This window comes from Heterodontus francisci, chromosome 28 (genome assembly GCF_036365525.1).
Source record: "Heterodontus francisci isolate sHetFra1 chromosome 28, sHetFra1.hap1, whole genome shotgun sequence".
NCBI lineage: Eukaryota > Metazoa > Chordata > Chondrichthyes > Heterodontiformes > Heterodontidae > Heterodontus > Heterodontus francisci.
This window is the reverse complement of record NC_090398.1, coordinates 12,121,829-12,143,792: the sequence shown is the minus strand read 5'-3', so window position 1 is coordinate 12,143,792 and position 21,964 is coordinate 12,121,829. Positions and strand designations below refer to the sequence as shown.

The window sequence follows — 21,964 nt, the reverse complement described above, 5'->3', positions numbered from 1 at the left end:
AGTTTCAAAAGGGGAATTGGAGAAATATTTGAAGAGGGAAAATTTAGAAGACTATGAGGAAAGAACAGGGGAGTGGAACTAAATGTACAGCTTGACCAAAGACCCAGCACAGTCACGATGGGCTGAATGGCCTCCTCCTGTGCTGTATCAGTCCATGATTCTGTGTCCTATGCAGTCATATTAAAGTGATCTTTGGGAATGATGATCTCCAACCGTCATCCTGGCCTGGGTTACCTCCCGACTTAACTATTCCCGTGCTGTCCTAGCCACTTGCATCATCCATCCTGCATAACCCTGAGTTAACCCAAAACTCGATTGCCCTGTATCCTAAATCACCCCAAATCCAGTTCACCCATCACTCCTGAATTCACTGGCCTACACTGGCACCCGCTCCATTTACACCTCATTTTTAAAACGCTCATCATATTCAAATCCATCCATGGCCTCCCTCCTTCCTATCTCTGTAGCCTCTTCTAGTCCCTACAACACTCTCTATCTCCATGCCCTCCTCTAGTCCCTACAATCCTCCCTATCTCCGTACCATCCTCTAGTCCCTACAACACTCCCTATCTCTGTAGCCTCCACTAGTCCCTCCTCCCTATCTCTGTAACATCCCCCAGCCCCTACAACCCTCCCTATCTCTGTAAACTCCTCCAGCCCCTGCAACCCTCCCTATCTCTGTAAACTCCCCCAGCCCCTACAACCCTCCCTATCTCTGTAAACTCCTCCAGCCCCTACAACCCTCCCTATCTCTGTAAACTCCTCCAGCCCCTACAACCCTCCCTATCTCTGTAACCTCCTCCAGCCCCTACAACCTTCCCTATCTCTGTAACCTCCCCCAGCCCCTACAACCCTCCCTATCTCTGTAAACTCCTCCAGCCCCTACAACCCTCCCTATCTCTGTAAACTCCTCCAGCCCCTACAACCCTCCCTATCTCTGTAACCTCCTCCAGCCCCTACAACCTTCCCTATCTCTGTAACCTCCCCCAGCCCCTACAACCCTCCCTATCTCTGTAAACTCCTCCAGCCCCTACAACCCACCCTATCTCTGTAACCTCCTCCAGCCCCTACAACCCTCCCTATCTCTGTAACCTCCTCCAGCCCCTACAACCTTCCCTATCTCTGTAACCTCCCCCAGCTCCTACAACCCTCCCTATCTCTGTAAACCCCTCCAGCCCCTACAACCCACCCTATCTCTGCAACCTCCTCCAGCCCCTACAACCCTCCCCATCTCTGTAACCTCCTCCAGCCCCTACAACCCTCCCTATCTCTGTAACTTTCTCCAGCACCGAGAACCCTCCCTATCTCTGTAACCTCCTCCAGCCTCTACAACCCTCCCTATCTCTGTAAACTCCTCCAGCCCCTACAACCCTCCCTATCTCTGTAACTTTCTCCAGCACCGAGAACCCTCACTATCTCTGTAACCTCCTCCAGCCCCTGCAACCCTCCCTATCTCTGTAAACCCCTCCAGCCCCTACAACCCTCCCTATCTCAGTAACTTCCTCCAGCCCCTACAACCCTCCCTATCTCTGTAACCTCCTCTGACCCCTGTAACCCTCCCTAGCTCTGTAACCTCCTCCAGCCCCTACCTGAGATCTTTGCACTCCTCCAATTCTAGCCTCCTGCGCATTCCCCGCTTCTAATCGCTCCACCATTGGTGGCTGTGCCTTCAGCTGCCTGGGCCCTAAGCTCTGGAATTCCCTCCCAAAACCTCTTCTTCCCTGTCTCTCCTCCTTTATGACACCCCTTCAAACTTATCTCACTGACTAAGCCTGTCCTAATATCTCCCCATGTGACTCAGTGCCAAATTTTGTTTCATAATTGCTCTTGTGAAGTTCTTTGAGAGGTTTTACTATGTTAAAGGCACTGCAAAAATGATATGTTGGCCTTTATTGCAAAAGTAAGGAATTCTTGCTCCAATTATATGGGGCTTTGGGCAGACCACACCTGGAGAAGAGAGTACAGTCCTGGTCTGCATATATTTACATATTTAGCTTACAAAGCTTCACTAGATTGATTCCTGGGACGAGAGGGTTGTGCTATGAAGAGAGATTGAGTAGAATGGGTGTTATATATTATACTATCTGTAAAGTGCCAGGAACTAATTAGCTAGAAACTAGTTGTTATGTGTACGTATTCCAGTGGGGCCACATTCATGGCTACACTGGAGAGTCAAGTGATATGTAACAGAAAACCAGTCTCACCAGTCCTACAGCAGGCAGCTTGCTGACTGAACAAATAAATGAAAAACTCAAGCCTTTTCAAGTTTAAAGTGTGATTATTTCCAACATCTGGGAACCAGGAAACAACAAGAAGACGTAATATGGTGGCAGCGAGTGTCTATGAGTAAAGCTAGAACATTTTAAAAGAATTAGATGAGGAAAATTGACCCAAACTATTGCCAGAGAGAGAAAGAAAAACTGAGTGACTTGTGCGAAAACGCGAAACAAAATGTCAGCCGGGACAGGAATGACCGCACAGCTACAGCCCATAATGAATTGGAAAGCTCATGATGTCATAGAGGCATTTGAGAAGTTTAAACAAAAGTGCAGATTGACATTCAGTAGTTTCCTAAAAGGCACTAGTTAAGAGGAGAGGGTCAGTTATATCCTTCTGTGGGCTGGAGATAAAGGATTACATTTATTTAACAGCTGGGACCTAAGCGAAGAGGACAGCAGAAACCCAGATAAAATTTTTGAAAGATTCAGCGCCCACCTTCAGCCAAAATTAAATCATCAGATACACTGATATTAATTTCAAGGCATCAGATAGGAACTAGGTGAGCCTATTGACAATTTTGTCGCAAGATTGAAAAATGCAGCCAGAAAATGTAAATTTAAGGGCACAGATGATCGGCTGATAGGTCAGCTCATTTGGGGTTCTGCACATCCTGAAGTGCAGACAGCTCTAATCGGACAGGACTAGCTCATAATATCACAGGCTGTAGACACTGCCAGAGCAGATGAAGTCACGAGCAGACAGATGAAGACTTTGATAACCCAAATAGCTAGCCTTCAGTTAAGCCAAGAGACAGGCAGCAGGGTCGATGCAGTGAAACAACAACTAAAGAATGTACACCAAACAGAGAGAAATATGTGCAGGAGCTGTGGACGACCACATGAATTGACAGATAGAAGAAAATTTCCCACATATGGATTGATCTGCAGAGCTTGTGGAAAGACCAATCACTGGGAAAAGATGTGCAGAACAAGGCAAGAAGGTAGTAGATGAGTCATCAGAGTCAGAGTAACAGGGCGAATGAGCAGTGAAAGAAACCAAAACATCCATACCCTGGAAGATGACGATGGGTTTGAGAATATGATAGACATAGGAACCATAGAACTGCACAAAATGTCTGGATGTGACAGTTCGCAGAGAAAAGAAATTCACACAACCATTCAGATCAGGAAGAGGCTGAGATATAAGCCCACAGCGATAACTCTGAAGGTGAAGATTGATACTGGAGCGCAGAGTAACATCATCCCACTCAGAATATACCAGCATATCGCTCCTGAAAATTTGGAGGAATATGGTTATCCAAGGGAAGGTGCTCTGAAACCAAACACCGTAATGCTAACAGTATATGGGGGAACTGAGATTCGACAGCTAGGAACAACCCAAATCAGAGGGACACACAAAGGAAAAGATGTTAACTGTATGTTCTACGTCATTGAAACAGATGGTCCAGTTATCCTGGGGTTCAGCAGTTGTGAAGAGCTGCAGATTATCTCAGTAAACCATGAGAGGTGAAGAAGGTGACACTGAGAGTTGAAGACAGTACACCCATTGAAAAGCACCCTCCGATCAGTAGCAAAGAAAATCTGGTACAAATGTACCCAGAGTGTTTTGATGATATGGTTGGATGCTTCAAAAATTTTGAGTATCACATCACTATTGACCCAGCGATGATACCAGTGATTCATCCCCCACGTAAAGTACCAGTAGAACTAAAAGGAAAGCTTGAAAGAGATCTCCAAGAAATGGAAGAAAATAAAGTCACAGAGCCTACAGATTGGGTAAATTCCATCGTGGTGAGAGAGAAGCCAAATGGATGGCTAAGAATTTGCCTAGATCCCAAAGATCTTAACCAAGCAATAAAGAGGGATCACTACCCTATTCCAACATTGGAAGAGATCACACCAACACTGGCAGGGGCAAAAGTTTTCAGCAAGCTTGATGCCTGAAATGGCTACTGGAATGTGAAGCTAGACACAGAATCTTCACTGTTGACAACATTCAACATACCCTTTGAATGGTACAAATTCCTGTGTCTACCCTTTGGCCTCAAAGTGAGCCAGGATGTATTCCAACAGAAAGTAGACGAGACATACAGGGGATGCAAAGGAGCAGTCGGTATAGCTGATGATATCCAGATATATGGTGTAGATGGAAAATATCATGACAACCATCTACATGAAGCCATGGAGAGAACCAGGAAAGCTGGGATTAAGCTAAACACAGTGAAATGCATTGTGGAAGTGACAGAATGCCAGTTCTTGGGAATGATGTACACACCTGACCGAGTTAAGCCGAGCCCTGAAAGACTCTCAGCCATCTCAGGGATGGAAGCCCCAAGAGATAAGAGAGAGTTGTGAAGTTTCCTTGGATTGATACAATACATGAGCTCCTTTATTCCACACATGTCGGAACACATGGCAAACCTGCGGGAGCTGATGAAAGAAGATGTAGAGTACCAGTGGTCAGAGTCACATGACAGGAGTTTCAACAAACTAAAAAAGGTAGTCTGCAAGGAGACAAGTCCGTCGTACTACGATAGAAAGAAACCTGTCACTCAGCAAGTAGATGCTTCCAGAAAAGGACTGAGAGCAGCACTGGTACAAGAGGGAAAGCCAATAGCATTTGCCTCCAAAGCTCTGACATCAGCTGAGACAAGATATGCCAACATAGAGAGAGAGCTTTTGGCAGTCGTGTATGGATGTGAGAAGTTCCACACATATCTCTATGGGAGGAAGTTCACAGTGGAGATTGATCATCATCCACTGGAGCAGATCTACAAGAAAAATCTATATAAAGCACCAGCAATACAACAGAGGTTACTCTTGAGGCTTCAGAGTTATGATTTCACTCTGAAATATAAGCTAAGAAGAGATATGGTGCTGGCAGACACCCTGTTGTTGTCACCACAGTAAAAACACGAGATTGAAGACCTAGGTATAAAGATTCATCACCTAGTGAACGTAACACCACCGAAACTGAGTCAAATTAGAGACCAGCAAAGACGAGGAGTTACAGATACTATCTCAGCAAGTGATCCAGAGATGGCCTGATAAGATACAGCACACACAACCAGCAATACGGCAGTACTGGTCTATCAGAGATGACATCTCACTAGAAGATGGTGTTCTGCTGTCCGGATCCAGAATAATCATACCCAAAATAATGCAGGATGAATTTCTCCAAAAGATACATGAAGGTCACATGGGAATGGAGAAGTGTAAGTTCAGAGCCAAATCAGCTGTGTACTGGATAGGCATATACAGAGATAGCGAAAATATGGTGTCTACATGCAATGTATGCCAGAGGTACAGAAACACACAATGGAAAGAGGAGACGATAGCGAGTGAAGTACCACCCAGACCATGACATACTGTAGGAATCGATTTATTCACACATCATCAAGAATGGTATCTCATAGTCGCAGACTACTACTCAAAATTCCCTTTTATCTGGAAGATGAAAGACTTGAGAGCCACAATAATAATCTCAGCAGTACGAATTCTGTTCGCTGAGCAAGTGTTTCCTGAAAGGTTAATATGTGACAATGGCACCCAATTTACATCCAGAGAATTTAAGGAATTCGCTGACCAGTGTGGGTTCAACACCATCACCTCATCACCACACCACCCACAGGGACACAGGTTACAGAAAGATACATTCAGGCGGTCAAAAGAACACTTGTGAAATGCCAAGAGACGAAGGAGGACCCAAACCTGGCCTTATTGTCACTCCGATCCACACCTCTCAAGGCTGACAATGAAATCACCCGCAGAGCTGTTGAATGGAAGAAAATTTAAGACTACTCTGCCAAGCAAAATACATCCTTCAGGTGACCAGGAGGGAGTGAGACAACAACTGACTGAAGCACAGGTAAGAGGAGAGCAACACTGCAACAAATATGCTAAAGGATAAACTGTACACATGCACGTACACGCTGTTGAAAGGACAAACTGTCCACGTACAGGATCCAGTCATGAAAACCTGGAACCGAGCAAAAGTTGTCAGTGAAGCTGAGACCCCAAGGTATCATTGAGACTGAAACCGGTAACCAAATGAGAAGGAACAGAATCTGTATTCGACCTACACCTGAGCTGGAGAAACAGCAAAGACCATCAACAACACCGGAAACATCATTATCCAGTGAGACAAAATTAACATTACCAGCAAGTGACGCGACATCTCCTGTACAGCGTGCCAACTCACCACTGAAAGTAACAAATGCCAAATCCACAAGATGGAGATCTTACCACCCAAGTGATACCGTGAATAATATTTTTTAGAAGAATACACTCCATAAAAGACTCTTAAAAAGGGTTCAGATTATTTCCAAAAGTCGGTTGATCTTCTTTAGATATATTGACAGTTATATTGATATCGGAGCATTATGTTTTAAAGAAATATGGATGTTACATATTGTTATACTATCTGAAAAGTGCAGGGAACTAATTAGCTAGGAACTAATTGTTATGTGCACGTGTTCCAGTGGGGCCACATTCACGGCTGCACTGGAGAGTCATGTGATATGTAACAAAAAACCAGTCTCACCAGTCCTATAGCAGGCAGCATGCTGGCTGAACAAATAAATGAAAAAGCTCAAGCCTTTCCAAGTTTTAAAGTGTGATTATTTCCAACATCTGGGAACCAGGAAACAGCAAGAAGACGTAACAATCGGCTTGTGTTCTCTGGAGTTTGGAAGAATTGGAGGTGATCCCATTGAAATGTATAAAATTCTGAGGGGGTTTGACATTGTAGACGCTGAGAGGCTGTTTCCCTCTGGCTGGAGAGTCCGGAACACGGGGTCACAGTCTCAGGATAAGGGGTCGGCCATTTCGGACTGAGACGAGGAGAAATGTCTTTGGAATTCTCTACCCCAGAGAGCTTTGGATGCTCAGTCATTGAATATGTTCAAGACTGAGATCGAGAGATTTTGAGATACTGTTGAATCGAGGGATATGGGGATAGGGCGGGAAAGTGGAGTTGAGGTAGATCAGCCATGATCTTATTGAATGACGGAGCAGGCTCGAGGGGCCGAATGGTGTGCTCCTGCTCCTATTTCTTATGGTCTGGTGTATCATACAATCATAGATAATTATAGCACAGTAGGAGGCCATTCAGCCCATCGTGTCCATGCGGGCTGACAAGTAGCTGTCCAACCTATTCCCACTTTCCAGCTCTTGGTCCGTAGCCTTGTAGGTTCCGGCACTCCAAATGTATATCCAAGTATTTTTTTTAAACTTATGAGGGTGTCTGCCTCTACCGCACTTTCAGGCAGTGAGTTCCAGATCCCCAAACACCCCTGGGTGAAAAAATCTCGACTCGAATCCTCTCGGAACCTCCTACCTCTTACCCTAAATCTCTGTCCCCTGGATATGGACCCCTCAGCCAAGGGGAATAGGAACTTCCTATCCATTCTGACTACACCCCTCATAATTCCATACACTTCAATTGGGCTTTCCCTCCTCTGTTCAAAAGCAAACAACCACAGCCTTCCCAATCTTCCCTCACAGCTAAAACTCTCCAGTCCCGGCAACATCCTCATAAATCTCCTCTGTACCCTCTCTCGTGCAATCACACCTTTCCTATAGTGTGGTGACCAGAACTCCAGCTGTGGCCGAACGAGTGTTTTATACAGTTGCAGCAGAACCTCCCAGCTCTAGGCTGGCTAATAAAGGCAGGTATCCCATGTGCCTTCTTGACCACTTTATCTGCCAGTCCAGCCATCTTCAGGGATCTGTGGACATGCAGTCCAAGGCCCCTCTGTTCCTCTACACTTCACAGTATCCTACCATTTATTGTGCATTCCCTTGCCTTGTTAGCCTTCCCTAAATGCATCACCTCACACTTTTCCGTATTGAATTCCATTTGGCACAATTCCGCCCACCTGATCAGTCCATTGATATTTTCCTGCAGTCCACAGCTTTTTTTTTATCAACCACACGGCCAATTTTCGTATCCTCTGCAAACTTCTTAATCATACCCCCTGCATTCAAGTCCATATCATTGATACATACCATTAAAAGCAAGGGGCCGAATACTAAGCCCTGCGAAACCCCACAGGAAACAGTCGCCAGTTGCAAAAACACCCATCGACCATTACCCTTTGCTTCCTGCCTCTGAGCCAATTTTGGATCCAGCTTCTGATGTTCAGCTCTGATGAAGGGTCACAGACCTGAAACGCTATCTCTGCTTCTCTCTCCACTGATGCCACCAGTCCTGCTGAGGATTTCCAGCACTTTCTGTTTTTATTTTGGGTCCAACTTGCCACTTTGCCTTGGATCCCATCGGCTTTTACTTTCGTGACCAGTCTGCCATGTGCGACCTTATAAAAAGCCTTGCTAAAATCTATATAGATTACATCTACTGCACTACCCTCATCGGCCCTCCTTGTTACCTCCTCAAAAATTTCAATCATGTTAGTCAGACACAACCGTCCCTTAACAAATCTGTGCTGTCTGTCTTTGATTAATCTGTGTCTTTCTAAATGAAGATTGTCCTGTCCCTCAGAATTTTTCCCAATGATTTTCCCACCACCGAGGTTAGGCTGACTAGTTAATTATGCAGTCTATCCCTTTCTCCCTTTTTAAACGATGGTACAAAGTTGGTTGTATAATTGCAGGTTGCTCTTCTTACCGGGAATACTGGCGAATATTTCGCTCACTCCGATCAACAGATATTGGGGGACTTGCCACCACACAGCGAGGCGAGCCGCAATATACGTTGTATTCCCGACCTGCTGGCTTACAGTGTCATTGTTTCGTATATGGATCAGGCGCTGGTTTTCCAGAAGACCTATCCCGATGGAGAGAAGGAGGAAAGTGCTCGGTGAAAAGTGAGAATGCTGGAAATATAGACCCAGATCACCAACAGAAACTACAACAACTTATATTTACACAGCAGCTTGTAAAAACATCCCAAGGAGCTTCACAGGCGCGATTATCCAACAGAATTTGACACCGAGACACATAAGGAGATAACAGAAACATAGAAAATAGAAGCAGGAGTAGGCCATTCAGCCCTTCGGGTCTGCTCCGCCATTCAAAAAAGATCATGGCTGATCGTCCAATTCAGTACCCTGTTCCCGCTTTCTCCCCATATGCCTTGATCCCTTTGGCATTAAGAGATATATCTATCTCCTTCTTGAATATATTTAATGTCTTGGCCTCCATTGCCTTCTGCAGTAGAGAATTCCACAGGTTCATCACCCTCTAAGTGAAGAAGTTTCTCCTCACCTCGGTTCTAAATTGCATACCCCGTATCCTGAGACTGTGACCCCTGGGTCTGGACTCCCAAGTCATCAGGAACATCCTCCCTGCATCTAGCCTGTCCAGACCTGTTACAATCTTATAGGTTTCTATGAGATCCCCTCTCATTCTTCTAAACTCTAGTGAATATAGGCCTAGTCGACCCAATCTCTCCTCATACGTCAATCCTGCCATCCCAGGAATCAGCCTAGTAAATCTTCTTTGCACTCCCTCCATGGCAAGAACATCCTTCCCCGGATAAGACCAAAACTGCACACAATACTCCAGATGTGGTCTCACCAAGGCCCTGAATAACTGCAGTAAGCCATCCTTGCTCCTGTACTCAAATCCTCTTACAATGAAGGCCAACATACCATTCGCCTTCCTAATTGCTTGCTGCACCTGAATGCTTGCTTTCAGCGACTGGTCTACAAGGACACCCAGGTCTCGTTGCACCTCCCCCTTTCCCAATCTATCACCATTCAGATAATAATCTGCCTTTCTGTTTTTACAACCAAAGTGGATAACCTCACATTTATTCATATTATACTGCATCTGCCATGCATTTGCCCACTCACCCAACTTGTCCAAATCACATTGGAGCCTTTTTGCACCCTCCTCACAGCTCACATTCCACCGCACCCCCCCCCCCCCCACCCTCTGCCCCCAGCTTTGTGGTGGCTGCAAACTTGGAAATGTTACATTTAGTTCCCTCACCCAAATCATTGATATATATTGTGAATAGCTGGGACCCTGCGGTACCCCACTAGTAACTGCCTCCCATTCGGAAAAAGACCCATTTATTCCTACTCTCTGTTTCCTGTCTGTCAACCAATTCTCAATCCATGCCAGTATATTACCCCCAAATCCCATGTGCTTTAATTTTGCACACTAACCTCTTATGTGGGACCTTATCAAAGGCCTTCTGAAAATCCAAATACACCACATCCACTGGTTCTCCCTTATCTATTCTACGAGTTACATCCTCAAAAAACTCCAGTAGATTTGTTAAGCATGATTTCCCTTTTGTAAACCCATGCTGACTTTGTCCAATCCCGTTTGCTTTCCAGATGTTCTGCTATTACTTCCTTTATAATCGACTTCAGCATTTTCCCCACTACTGATGTAAGGCTAACTGGTCTGTAATTCCGTTTTTCCTCCCCCTCCTTTTTTAAATAGTGGGGTTACATTTGCCACCCTCCAATCTGTAGGAACTGCTCCAGAGTCTATGGAATTTTGGAAGATGATCACCAATGCATCCACTATTTCCAGGGTCACTTCCTCTAGTACTCTGGGATGTAGATTATCAAACCCTGGGGATTTGTCAGTGTTTAACCCCATTAATTTCCCTTGCACGATATTTTTTACTAATACTGATTTCATACAGTTCCTCCTTCTCACTAGACCCTATGTTCCTTAACATTTCTGGGAGGTTATTTGTGTCCTCCTTTGTGAAGACAGAACCAAAGTATGTGTTTAATAGGACAGGCGACAAAAAGCTTGGTCATAGAGGGATGTTTTAAGGAGCATCTTAAAGGAGGAGAGGGAGGCGGAGAGGTTCAGGAAGGGCCCAGGCAGCTGAAGACACGGTGACCAATGGTGGAACGATTAAAATCGGGGGATGGGCAAGATCGCAGAATTGGAGGAGCGCAGAGATCTCGGAGGGTTGTAGGGTCTGGAGGAGGTTACAGAGATAGGGAGGGTTGTAGGGTCTGGAGGAGGTTACAGAGATAGGGAGAGTTGTAGGGTCTGGAGGAGGTTACAGAGATAGGGAGGGTTGTAGGGGCTGGAGGAGGTTACAGAGATAGGGAGGGTTGGAGGGGCTGGAGGAGGTTACAGAGATAGGGAGGGTTGTAGGGGCTGGAGGAGGTTACAGAGATAGGGAGGGTTGTAGGGGCTGGAGGAGGTTACAGAGATAGTGAGGGTTGTAGGGGCTGGAGGAGGTTACAGAGATAGGGAGGGTTGTAGGGGCTGGAGGAGGTTACAGAGATAGTGAGAGTTGTAGGGGCTGGAGGAGATTACAGAGATAGGGAGGGTTGTAGGGTCTGGAGGAGGTTACAGAGATAGGGAGGGTTGTAACGGCTGGAGGAGGTTACAGAGATAGGGAGGGTTGTAGGGGCTGGAGGAGGTTACAGAGATAGGGAGGGTTGTAGGGGCTGGAGGAGGTTACAGAGATAGGGAGGGTTGTAGGGGCTGGAGGAGGTTACAGAGATAGGGAGGGTTGTAGGGGCTGGAGGAGGTTACAGAGATAGGGAGGGTTGTAGGGTCTGGAGGAGATTACAGAGATAGGGAGAGTTGTAGGGGCTGGAGGAGGTTACAGAGATAGGGAGGGTTGTAGCGGCTGGAGGAGGTTACAGAGATAGGGAGGGTTGTAGGGGCTGGAGGAGGTTACAGAGATAGGGAGGGTTGTAGGGGCTGGAGGAGGTTACAGAGATAGGGAGGGTTGTAGGGGCTGGAGGAGGTTACAGAGATAGTGAGGGTTGTAGGGGCTGGAGGAGGTTACAGAGATAGGGAGGGTTGTAGGGGCTGGAGGAGGTTACAGAGATAGTGAGAGTTGTAGGGGCTGGAGGAGATTACAGAGATAGGGAGGGTTGTAGGGACTGGACGAGATTACAGAGATAGGGACGGTTGTAGGGGCTGGAGGAGGTTACAGAGATCGGGACGGTTGTAGGGGCTGGAGGAGGTTACAGAGATAGGGAGAATTGTAGAGACTGGAGGAGGTGACAGAGATAGGGAGGGGTGTAGAGACTGGAGGAGGTTACAGAGATAGGGAGGGGTGTAGCGGCTGGAGGAGGTTACAGAGATAGGGAGGGTTGTAGGGGCTGGAGGAGGTTACAGAGATAGGGAGCGTTGTAGGGGCTGGAGGAGGTTGCTGAGATAGTGAGGGTTGTAGGGGCTGGAGGTAGTTACAGAGATAGGGAGCGTTGTAGGGGCTGGAGGAGGTTGCAGAGATAGTGAGGGTTGTAGGGGCTGGAGGTAGTTACAGAGATAGGGAGGGTTGTAGGGGCTGGAGGAGATTACAGAGATTAGGGATGGTTGTCGGGGCTGGAGGAGGTTACAGAGATAGGGAGGGTTGTAGAAGCCACGGAGGGATTTGAAAGCAAAGCTGAGAGTTTTAAAACGGAGGTGTTGCTGGACTGGGATCAATCGAGGTCAGTGAGCACAGGGGTGATAGGTGAACGGGACTTGGTGTGAGTTAGAATAACGGGCAGCAGAGTTTTGGGTGACCTCTAGTTTACCAGGGTAGAGATGAGGTAGGGGAGCATTGGAAGAGTCAAGTTTAGAGGCGACAAAGGCACGGGCGAGGGTTTCAGCAGTGGATGAGGGGAGGCAGGGGCGAAGTCGGGCAACGTTACTGGGGTGGGAATAGGAAGTCTTGGTGAAGAAGAGGGATATGTGGGTCGGAAGGTCATCACAGGGTCAAAGGCTCTACGAGGACAGGAGCGTGCGGCGATCTGGAACCCAAGACGGCGGCAATCATTCCCTGGCCTTACCTGCCGCAATGGCGGAGAACATGGCAAAAATCATTCCCAGGCTGATTCGTGTGAGAGGCGTGGGTAGAAGGTTCCTCTTCATCAGGATGGGGTCAATCACCTTGTCCTTCAGGGGGATCAGGATGAGAAGCATCACTGCATCAAACATGGTCAACCAGGCCGCAGGGAACTGTGGACAAAGACAGAGTTTACAGACCTGTGTGTGTAGAAGGAACCCATCCTGCCTCTTTTTGGGAGCTATCCAATGAGTTTCGCTCGTCCTTGCTCTTTCCCTGTTTCTTATTATTTCCAAAATATACTTTATTCATAAACATCTGTAAAAAATACATGTTGCAAACAGCACCAAGTCAAACAATACAAAGAGTGCAAAGGAGATCAGTTTCCTTCAATACAGGAGTGAGTTGCCTCACAACCCTTCCCTTTCATTTTACATTCCATGTACATTTTACAGCAAACACATATTTTCTGGATACAGCCCGAGGGGTTTCCCATGGATCCAGCCCCTCAGTTCACCTTGGTGGGGGGGACCTTACACAGTGGTCTTTCCCCATTGAGCCTTTGCCGCGGCTGCCCCAAGCTTTAGTGTGTCTCTCAGCACGTAGTCCTTGACCTTGGAATGTGCCAGTCTGCAACATTCGGTCGTGGACAACTCTTTGCGCTGGAAGACCAGCAAGTTTTGGGCAGACCAAAGGGCGTCTTTCACCGAATTGATAGTCCTCCAGCAGCAGTTGATGTTTATCTCGGTGTGTGTTACAGAGCTGCTTGGGATGAACCTCGACAAAAACCACTGCATCTCTTTCCACACCTGCTTTGCAAAGACACATTCTAGAAGGAGGTGGGCAACAGTCTCTTTTCCCACCACAGCCACCGCGGGGGCACTGTGCGGAGGGGGTGAGACGTCGGGCGTGCAGGAAGGATCTGACAGGCACCAGCCAAGCTACATCTTGGTGCTTGTTTGAAAGTTCTGGTGATGAGGCATTCCGCCAAATGATTTTAGCAGTCTGCTCGGGGAACCATCCGACAGGATCAACCATCTCCTTTTCCCGTAGGGCCTTGAGGACATTCTGTGCAGACCACTGCCTGATGGATTGGTGGTCAAAGGTGTTTTTCCGCAGAAACTTTTCCACGAAAGATAGGTGGTACGGCACGGCCCAACTGGATGGAGCGTTCCGCGGCAATGTGACCAGGCCCATCCTTCGCAACACCAGGGACAGATAGAACCTCAGCACGTAGTGACACTTGGAGTTTGCGTACTGGAGGTCTACACACAACTTGATGCAGCCACACACGAAGGTGGTCATCAGGATGAGGATGACGTTGGGTACATTTTTCCCGCCCTTGTCCAGGGATTTGAACATCGTGTCCCTCCTGACCCGGTCCATTTTGGATCCCCAGATGAAGCGGAAAATGGCTCGGGTGACCGTCACGGCGCAGGAGTGGGGTATGGGCCAGACCTGCACCACGTAGAGCAACAACGTGAGCACCTCGCACCTGATGACCAGGTTCTTACCCACAATGGAGAGAGATCGCTGCCCCCACATGCTCAGCTTATGTTGTACCCTGGCTACTCGCTCCCGCCAGGTCTTGCTGCATGCCCCAGACCTTCCCAACCATATCCCCAGCACCTTCAGGTAGTCTGACCTGACGGTGAAGGGGACAAAGGATCGGTCAGCCCAGTTCCCAAAGTACATGGCCTCGCTCTTGCCGTGGTTAACTTTGGCTCCCGAGGCCAGTTCGAACTGGTCGCAGATGCTCATCAGTCTGCGCACGGACAGCGGATCCGAGCAGAAGACGGTGACGTCATCCATGTACAGGGAGGTTTTAACCTGAGTGCCTCCACTGCCTGGGATTGTCACCCCTCTTATGCTCGCATCCTTCCTAATAGACTCAGCAAAGGGTTCAATACAGCAAATAAACAAGACCGGGGAGAGAGGACAGCCCTGTCTGACTCCAGATTGGATCAGGAAACTTTCAGATTCCCACCCATTGATTGAGACTGCACCACTGTTGTTTGTGTAGTGCAGTTTGATCCAATTGCAGATTCCCTCCCCAAACCCCAATTTGGAAAGCACATCCATCATGTAGGTGTGCGATATCCTGTCAAAAGCCTTCTCCTGGTCCAGGCTGATGAGGCAGGTGTCCACCCTCCTGTCCCATACATAGGCGATCGTATCCCTGAGTAGCGCGAGACTATCAGAGATCTTTCTGCCAGGTACAGTGCAGGTCTGGTCAGGGTGAATCGCCAACTCCAGAGCAGACTTGACTCCAGTGGCTAAAACTTAGGACAGAATCTTGTCGTCAACATTAAGCAGTGAGGTGGGTTGCCAATTTCTTATTTCCGCCCACTCCCCCTTCCGCTTGTAGATGAGGGTATTGATGCCTTTCCTCATGGATTTTGACAGGCTGCCGGCCAGGAGCATACTCTTGTATACTTCCAGCAGGTCTGGGCTGACCCAGTCCCGCAGGGCCGAATACAACTCAACTGGTAAGCCATCGCTTCTAGGAGTTTTACTCGTCTCGAAGGACTTGACGGCCTTTGTCAGCTCGTCCAGAGTTAGCGGCTTGTCCAGTCTCTGCCTCATGCTGTCATCTAAGACCTCTGTGATAGATGACAGGAAGGACTGGGAGGCTCTGCTATCTGTGGGCTTCACATCCGACAGCCCAGCATAAAAGGATTTGCTGATCCTTAGTATGTCGGACTGCGAAGACGTGACCGAGCCATCCTCTTCCCTCAGGCTGCTGATAACAGAGCTCTCTGTCTTGCTCTTTCCCTGTAGCCAAGTTCAGTAATGCCCTTTAGGGATGGAAATCTGCCATCCTTACCCGGTCTGGCCTATATCTGACTTCAGACCCACAGCAACATGGTTGAGCCTTAACTTCCCTCTGAAATGGCCCAGAAAGCCACTCAGTTGTCAAGGGCAATAAGGGATGGGCAACAAATGCTGGCCTTACCAGTGACACCCATTTCCCATGAAAGAATATATTGAAAAACAAATTTCTCCAATTCCCCTTTTGAAAGTTCCTATTGAATCTGCTTCCACCGTCCTTTCAGGCAGCACATTCCAGATCACAACAACTCACTGTGTAAAAACATTTCTCCTCATCTCCCCCTCTGGTTCCTCTGTCTGTGTCCCTCTGGTTACCGACCCTCCTGTCACTGGAAACAGTTTCTCCTTATTTACTTCATCAAAATCCTTCCTGATTTTGAACGCCTCGATTAAATCTCCCCTTAACCTTCTCTGCTCTAAGGAGAACAATCCCAGCTTCTCCAGTCTCTCCACATTGACTGAACTCCCTCATCCCTGGGACCATTCAGGTCAATCTCCTCTGCTCCCTTTCCAAGACCTTGACATCCTTCCGAAAGAATTGGACACAATACTCCAGTTGGGGCCTAACTCTGTGTTTTATAGTGGTTCCCCATAACATCCTTGTTTATTAATAAAGCCCAGGATCCCACATGCTTTATTTAACAGCCTTCTCAAATTGTCCTGCCACCTCCAAAGGTTTGTGCATGTAAACCCCAGGTCTCCATTTCCACATCCCCTTAAACATTGAACCACATAGTTTATATTGCCTCTGTTGTGTTTGCGTTATCGAACTAATAATTACCATTGCTGAATCCCCCACCATCAACATCCTGGGGGTTACCATTGACTAGAAACTGAACTGGAGTAGCCATATAAAAACCGTGGCGACAAGAGTAGGTCACAGGCTGGGAATTCTGTGGTGAGTAACTCACCTCCTGACTCCCCAAAGCCTGTCCACCATCTACAAGGCACAAGTCAGGAGTGTGATGGAATGCTCTCCACTTGCCTGGATGGGTGCAGCTCCAACAACACTCAGAAAGCTCGACACCATCCAGGACAAAGCAGCCCGCTTGATTATCACCCCATCCACAAACATTCAGTCCCTCCACCACCGACGCACAGTGGCAGCAGTGTGAACCATCTACAAGATGCACTGCAGCAACGCACCAAGACTCCTTCGACAGCACCTGCCAAACCTTCTACCACCTGGAAGGACAAGGGCAGCAGATACATGGGAACTGTGGGATTGAAATTCCGACCCCCCCAACTGGACTTTAAAACTGGACTTTGTGGAGTGTGGGGAAGGAACCCCAACCCCCACAGAAAATGGCACTGTGAATGAGAGTCAAAAACTCAACACAAAGCACACAGAGACAGGCTGCATTCCGATGGGTCAATTTCAAACATTTCAACATCACAACAGAACTGACACTGTTAAAGGACAGGAATTTGGGACACTATCATAATGGTGACACATGATAACTGCCACCACGTTAAGTAATTGGGGAGGTTATTGTTACAACTAACCGACCCCCCCAGACCACAGCATTCACTCCTGTCAAGAGAGGAGAGAAACCTTTTTCATGTATATCAGCTCTGGAGCTTGGAATACCTCACCTTGGTGGAGTTCATTGTTCTCAGTCATGGAAATAACTTCAGCACTAAGTGGATCTGTCTGGACCAGGCAGGTAACAGAGGAAAGAGATTAAAAGGTGCTAAGTGCTGACCATCCAGCAGGATGGCTTCAGGAGATGTGTTTATGATATTTCAATAAGGATCATCATTAAAAAGGACAAGATCGAAGGGTTTTGGAACTGCAGTTATGTGAAGAAGGACGGGGACTAGTCATCTCAGGTCCAGGCCTACAATCAACATTGGTAATGACCAGCCGTGTGGGTGATTGTAAGTGTTTTCAGCCAATTCGTAGGGATCTTGGTCTGAGGGATTGGGGCAAAGCCAAGGTTTTTGCGTGAAATTTGTAAGTTTGAGCCAAGTCGTAGTGACTTTGTTTTGGCTAACTGGGAACAGTGGTCAAATCACTGAAGGGTCCAGCTGGGAATTGGGGAGTCAATTTGAAGTTACTGCAGGAGCCTTTGCACCGAGGACAGTTTTGTTTTTATTTCTGTTTCAACTAACCAAAGAGGTGTCTGTATCAGGGATATTATTGGATACAATAAAACAACAATTCATGGTTCAGCCAAACCCTGTGTCGTGTGCAATTTTGTTCTTGTAATTCCCAAAGTCCAAGAACTGTAGTAAGGGGTTACGGGAATGGAACCTCTTACAGAACACCACCACCTGCAAGTTCCCCTCCAAGTCACACACCATCCTAACTTGGAACTATATCACCGTTCCGTCACTGTCGCTGGGTCAAAACCCTGGAACTCCCTCCCTAACAGCACTGTGGGTGTACCTACCCCACATGGACTGCAGCGGTTCAAGAAGGCAGCTCACCACCACCTTCTCAAGGGCAATTAGGGATGGGCAATAAATGCCAGCGATGTCCACGTCCCATGAAAGAGTAATAAAAAAGTCCAGAGAAAGACAAACTTGCATTTAGGGATGAGGGAGTTCAGTTAATGTGGAGAGACTGGAGAAGCTGGGATTGTTCTCCTTCGAGCAGAGAAGGTTAAGGGGAGATTTAATCGAGGGGTTCAAAATTACGAAGGGTTTTGCGAGAGTAAATAAGGAGAAACTGTTTCCAGTGGCAGGAGGGTCGGTAACCAGAGGGACACAGATTTAAGATAATCGACAGAGGAACCAGAGGGGACATAAGGAAATATGTTGTGATCTGCAATGCAATGTCCCCGAAAGGAAACACGAGGGCTGAAGAAATAATTGCAGTGAACAATTTTGCAGGTCGATGCGGAAAGAGCAGGGGGAGGGTTGGGTTAATTGGATAGAAGCTTTCGAATAACCAGAACAGGCATGACCGGCCGAATGGCCTCCTTGCTTTGATGAGTCACTGATCCCTGCCAACAGACTGGGAAGAGGTCAGAACCACTTTTCACAAGTGACTCAGGCAGGAAGAGAGAATGGGGCCTATCGGAGTAGGCTTCCCAATAATAATGCTTGAGCCAAAATCCCATTGGCTATTGGCAGTGGTGAGATTGATGAGCTCCTGCCTCAAAGCATGAGTTTTAAGTCTCGCGGAGCAGTTACATCCCCTTTCACTTTCAATCAGCGCTGTTTTGAGAAAGGGGAATTTGAAACCGCAGTAAAAATAAACTCTTCAACCTCGCACACTTCCCACAGCTGGCCTCGCCGCCCTGCTATATTAACTTCTAGGTTTACTGGCACAATGAAAATACATGTCCCATTCTGGGTAAAAGGGAAAGATTCACTCCTGTCTGTTACTGTGCGGTCCGTGTGTGTCTCAGTGTTAGCTCCTGTACATGTACAGTACACAGTGGATAAAAGAGAATGATTCACTCCTGTCTGTTACTGTACACTCTGTGTGTGTCTCAGTGTCACCTCCTGTACATGTACAGTACACAGTGGATAAAAGAGAATGATTCACTCCTGTCTGTTACTGTACACTCTGTGTGTGCCTCAGTGTCACCTCCTGTACATGTACAGTACACAGTGGATAAAAGAGAATGATTCACTCCTGTCTGTTACTGTACACTCTGTGTGTGCCTCAGTGTCACCTCCTGTACATGTACAGTACACAGTGGATAAAAGAGAAAGATTCACTCCTGTCTGTTACTGTACACTCTGTGTGTGTCTCAGTGTTAGCTCCTGTACATGTACAGTACACAGTGGATAAAAGAGAATGATTCACTCCTGTCTGTTACTGTACACTCTGTGTGTGCCTCAGTGTCACCTCCTGTACATGTACAGTACACAGTGGATAAAAGAGAAAGATTCACTCCTGTCTGTTACTGTGCGGTCCGTGTGTGTCTCAGTGTCAGCTCCTGTACATGTACAGTACACAGTGGATAAAAGAGAATGATTCACTCCTGTCTGTTACTGTACACTCTGTGTGTGTCTCAGTGTCAGCTCCTGTACATGTACAGTACACAGTGGATAAAAGAGAAAGATTCACTCCTGTCTGTTACTGTGCGGTCCGTGTGTGTCTCAGTGTCAGCCCCTGTACATGTACAGTATACAGTGGATAAAAGAGAATGATTCACTCCTGTCTGTTACTGTGCGGTCCGTGTGTGTCTCAGTGTTAGCTCCTGTACATGTACAGTACACAGTGGATAAAAGAGAATGATTCACTCCTGTCTGTTACTGTGCGGTCCGTGTGTGTCTCAGTGTCAGCTCCTGTACATGTACAGTACACAGTGGCACCTAAATTAAATCATGACTGGTCTGTATCTTAGCTCCAACTACCCGCCTTGGTTCTTTCACCCTTAACATCCTTACCTAACTAAAACCTGTCACCGAAACAGAAAAGGCTGGAAATAGCAGGTCAGGCAGCATCTGCGAGGAGAGAAAGAGAGGGAACGTTTGAGGTCCGACAGGTCACAAGGAGCTGAAACATGAACTCTGTTTCTCACTCTGCATTTATTGCCTGACCTGCTGAATATTTCCTGCATTTCCTGTTTTATTTTTCCGATTTCCAGCATTCGCAGTATGTTGTTTGAGCAAAAATCTACCAATCCCTCTTGTGAAATTTTCATTGGCCCGGAGCCGCACCAGCTTTCCTGGGGGAAGACAGTTCCCGGTTTCCACTCCCCTCTGTGTGAAGAAGTGTTTCCTGACATCACCCCCTGAACAGCCTGGGTGTTCAGTTTCTGCCCCCTTGTTCTGGACTCCCCTCCCCCACCAGCGGAAATCGTTTCTCTCTATCGAGCCAATCAACTCCTTCAATCATTGTAAACACCTCCATTAGATCATCCCTTCACCTGCTAAACTCAAAGGAATATTAGCCTTGTCTGTACAAACTGTCTTCATCATCCCTTTTGCCCCAGTGTCATTCTGGTGAAACTGTGCTTTACCCTCTCCAAGATGGATACTACCTTCCTGAGTTCCCGGTTAAAGCTGGGCTCCGCAGAAAATTTCAAAACTGCATTTGCTAGTTTTTTTGTTGGCTAAAGGTCATGAGGGTTATGGGATTAAGGCAGGTGGATGCATTTCAGGCACAGAGTGTCCATGATCTACGTGGATGATGTAACTGGCTCAAGGGGGCTGAATGGCCTCCTCCTGTTCCCGTGTAGCAGGCTCAAAGGGGCTCAATGGTCTCCTCTGTGCTGTATGATTCCAGGAAGAGCAGAACTCACCGTCTGTTGATGAACTGTGCTATTACTTGAAGAATGATTGCCAAATAGTTGGGGCAGCTGCAGGTGCAGGCTTTGTAAAACATAGGTGCTTTCCATCTACAGGGAGAGAGATGCAGACACTTAAGTACAACAAGAACAACAACCGGCACTTCTATAGAATCTTAATGTTGTCCAAGGAGTGATTATCTAACAAAATGTGACACCGAGCCACAGAACAAAATATCAGGACAGGATATCCCAGGGGGAAGTTTTTAAGAGATGTAGTAAAGGACAGAGAGGTGGGCAGCATCAGGGAGGGAATTCCAGAGTTTAGGGCCCAGGCAGCTGACGGCACGGCCGCCAATGGTCGAGCGATTAAAGCAGGGGATGCTCAAGAGGCCAGAATTGGAGGAGATTACAGAAATAGGGAGGGTTGTTGGGGCTGGAGGAGGTTAAAGAGAAAGGGAGGGTTGTAGGAGGTGGAGGAGGTTAGAGAGATAGGAAGGGTTGTAGGCGATGGAGGAGGTTACAGAGATAGGGAGGGTTGTAGGAGATGGAGGAGGTTACAGAGATAGGGATGTGTGTAGGGGCTGGAGGAGGTTACAGAGATAGAGAGGGTTGTAGGAGCTGGAGGAGGTTAGAGAGATAGGGAGGGTTGTAGGGGCTGGAGGAGGTTACAGAGGTAGGGAGGGTTGTAGGGGGCTGGAGGAGGTTACAGAGATAGGGAGGGTTGTAGGGGCTGGAGGAGGTTACAGTGATAGGGAGGGTTGTAGGGAGCTGGAGGAGGTTACAGAGATAGGGAGGGGTGTAGGGGCTGGAGGAGGTTACAGAGATAGGGAGGGGTGTAGGGGCTGGAGGAGGTTACAGAGATAGAGAGGGTTGTAGGAGCTGGAGGAGGTTACAGAGATAGGGAGTGTTATAGGGGCTGGAGGAGGTTACAGAGATAGGGAGAGTTGTAGGGGCTGGAGGATGTTACA

The 21,964-nt window shown here is 47.4% G+C and overlaps 1 protein-coding gene across 1 annotated transcript in view; it reads right to left on the bottom strand.

Annotated features, from left to right (window-relative positions):
* Nucleotides 1-21,964, bottom strand: part of LOC137385093 (solute carrier family 15 member 4-like) — a 74,159-nt gene that overhangs the window by 7,649 nt on the left and 44,546 nt on the right. The window contains exons 4-6 of the mRNA XM_068059851.1: nucleotides 21,009-21,104; nucleotides 12,974-13,142; nucleotides 8,869-9,027 (exon numbers count right to left, since the gene is read on the bottom strand). Coding sequence (XP_067915952.1) covers nucleotides 8,869-9,027; nucleotides 12,974-13,142; nucleotides 21,009-21,104 — 424 coding nt within the window. The remainder of the gene's footprint in view (nucleotides 1-8,868; nucleotides 9,028-12,973; nucleotides 13,143-21,008; nucleotides 21,105-21,964) is intronic.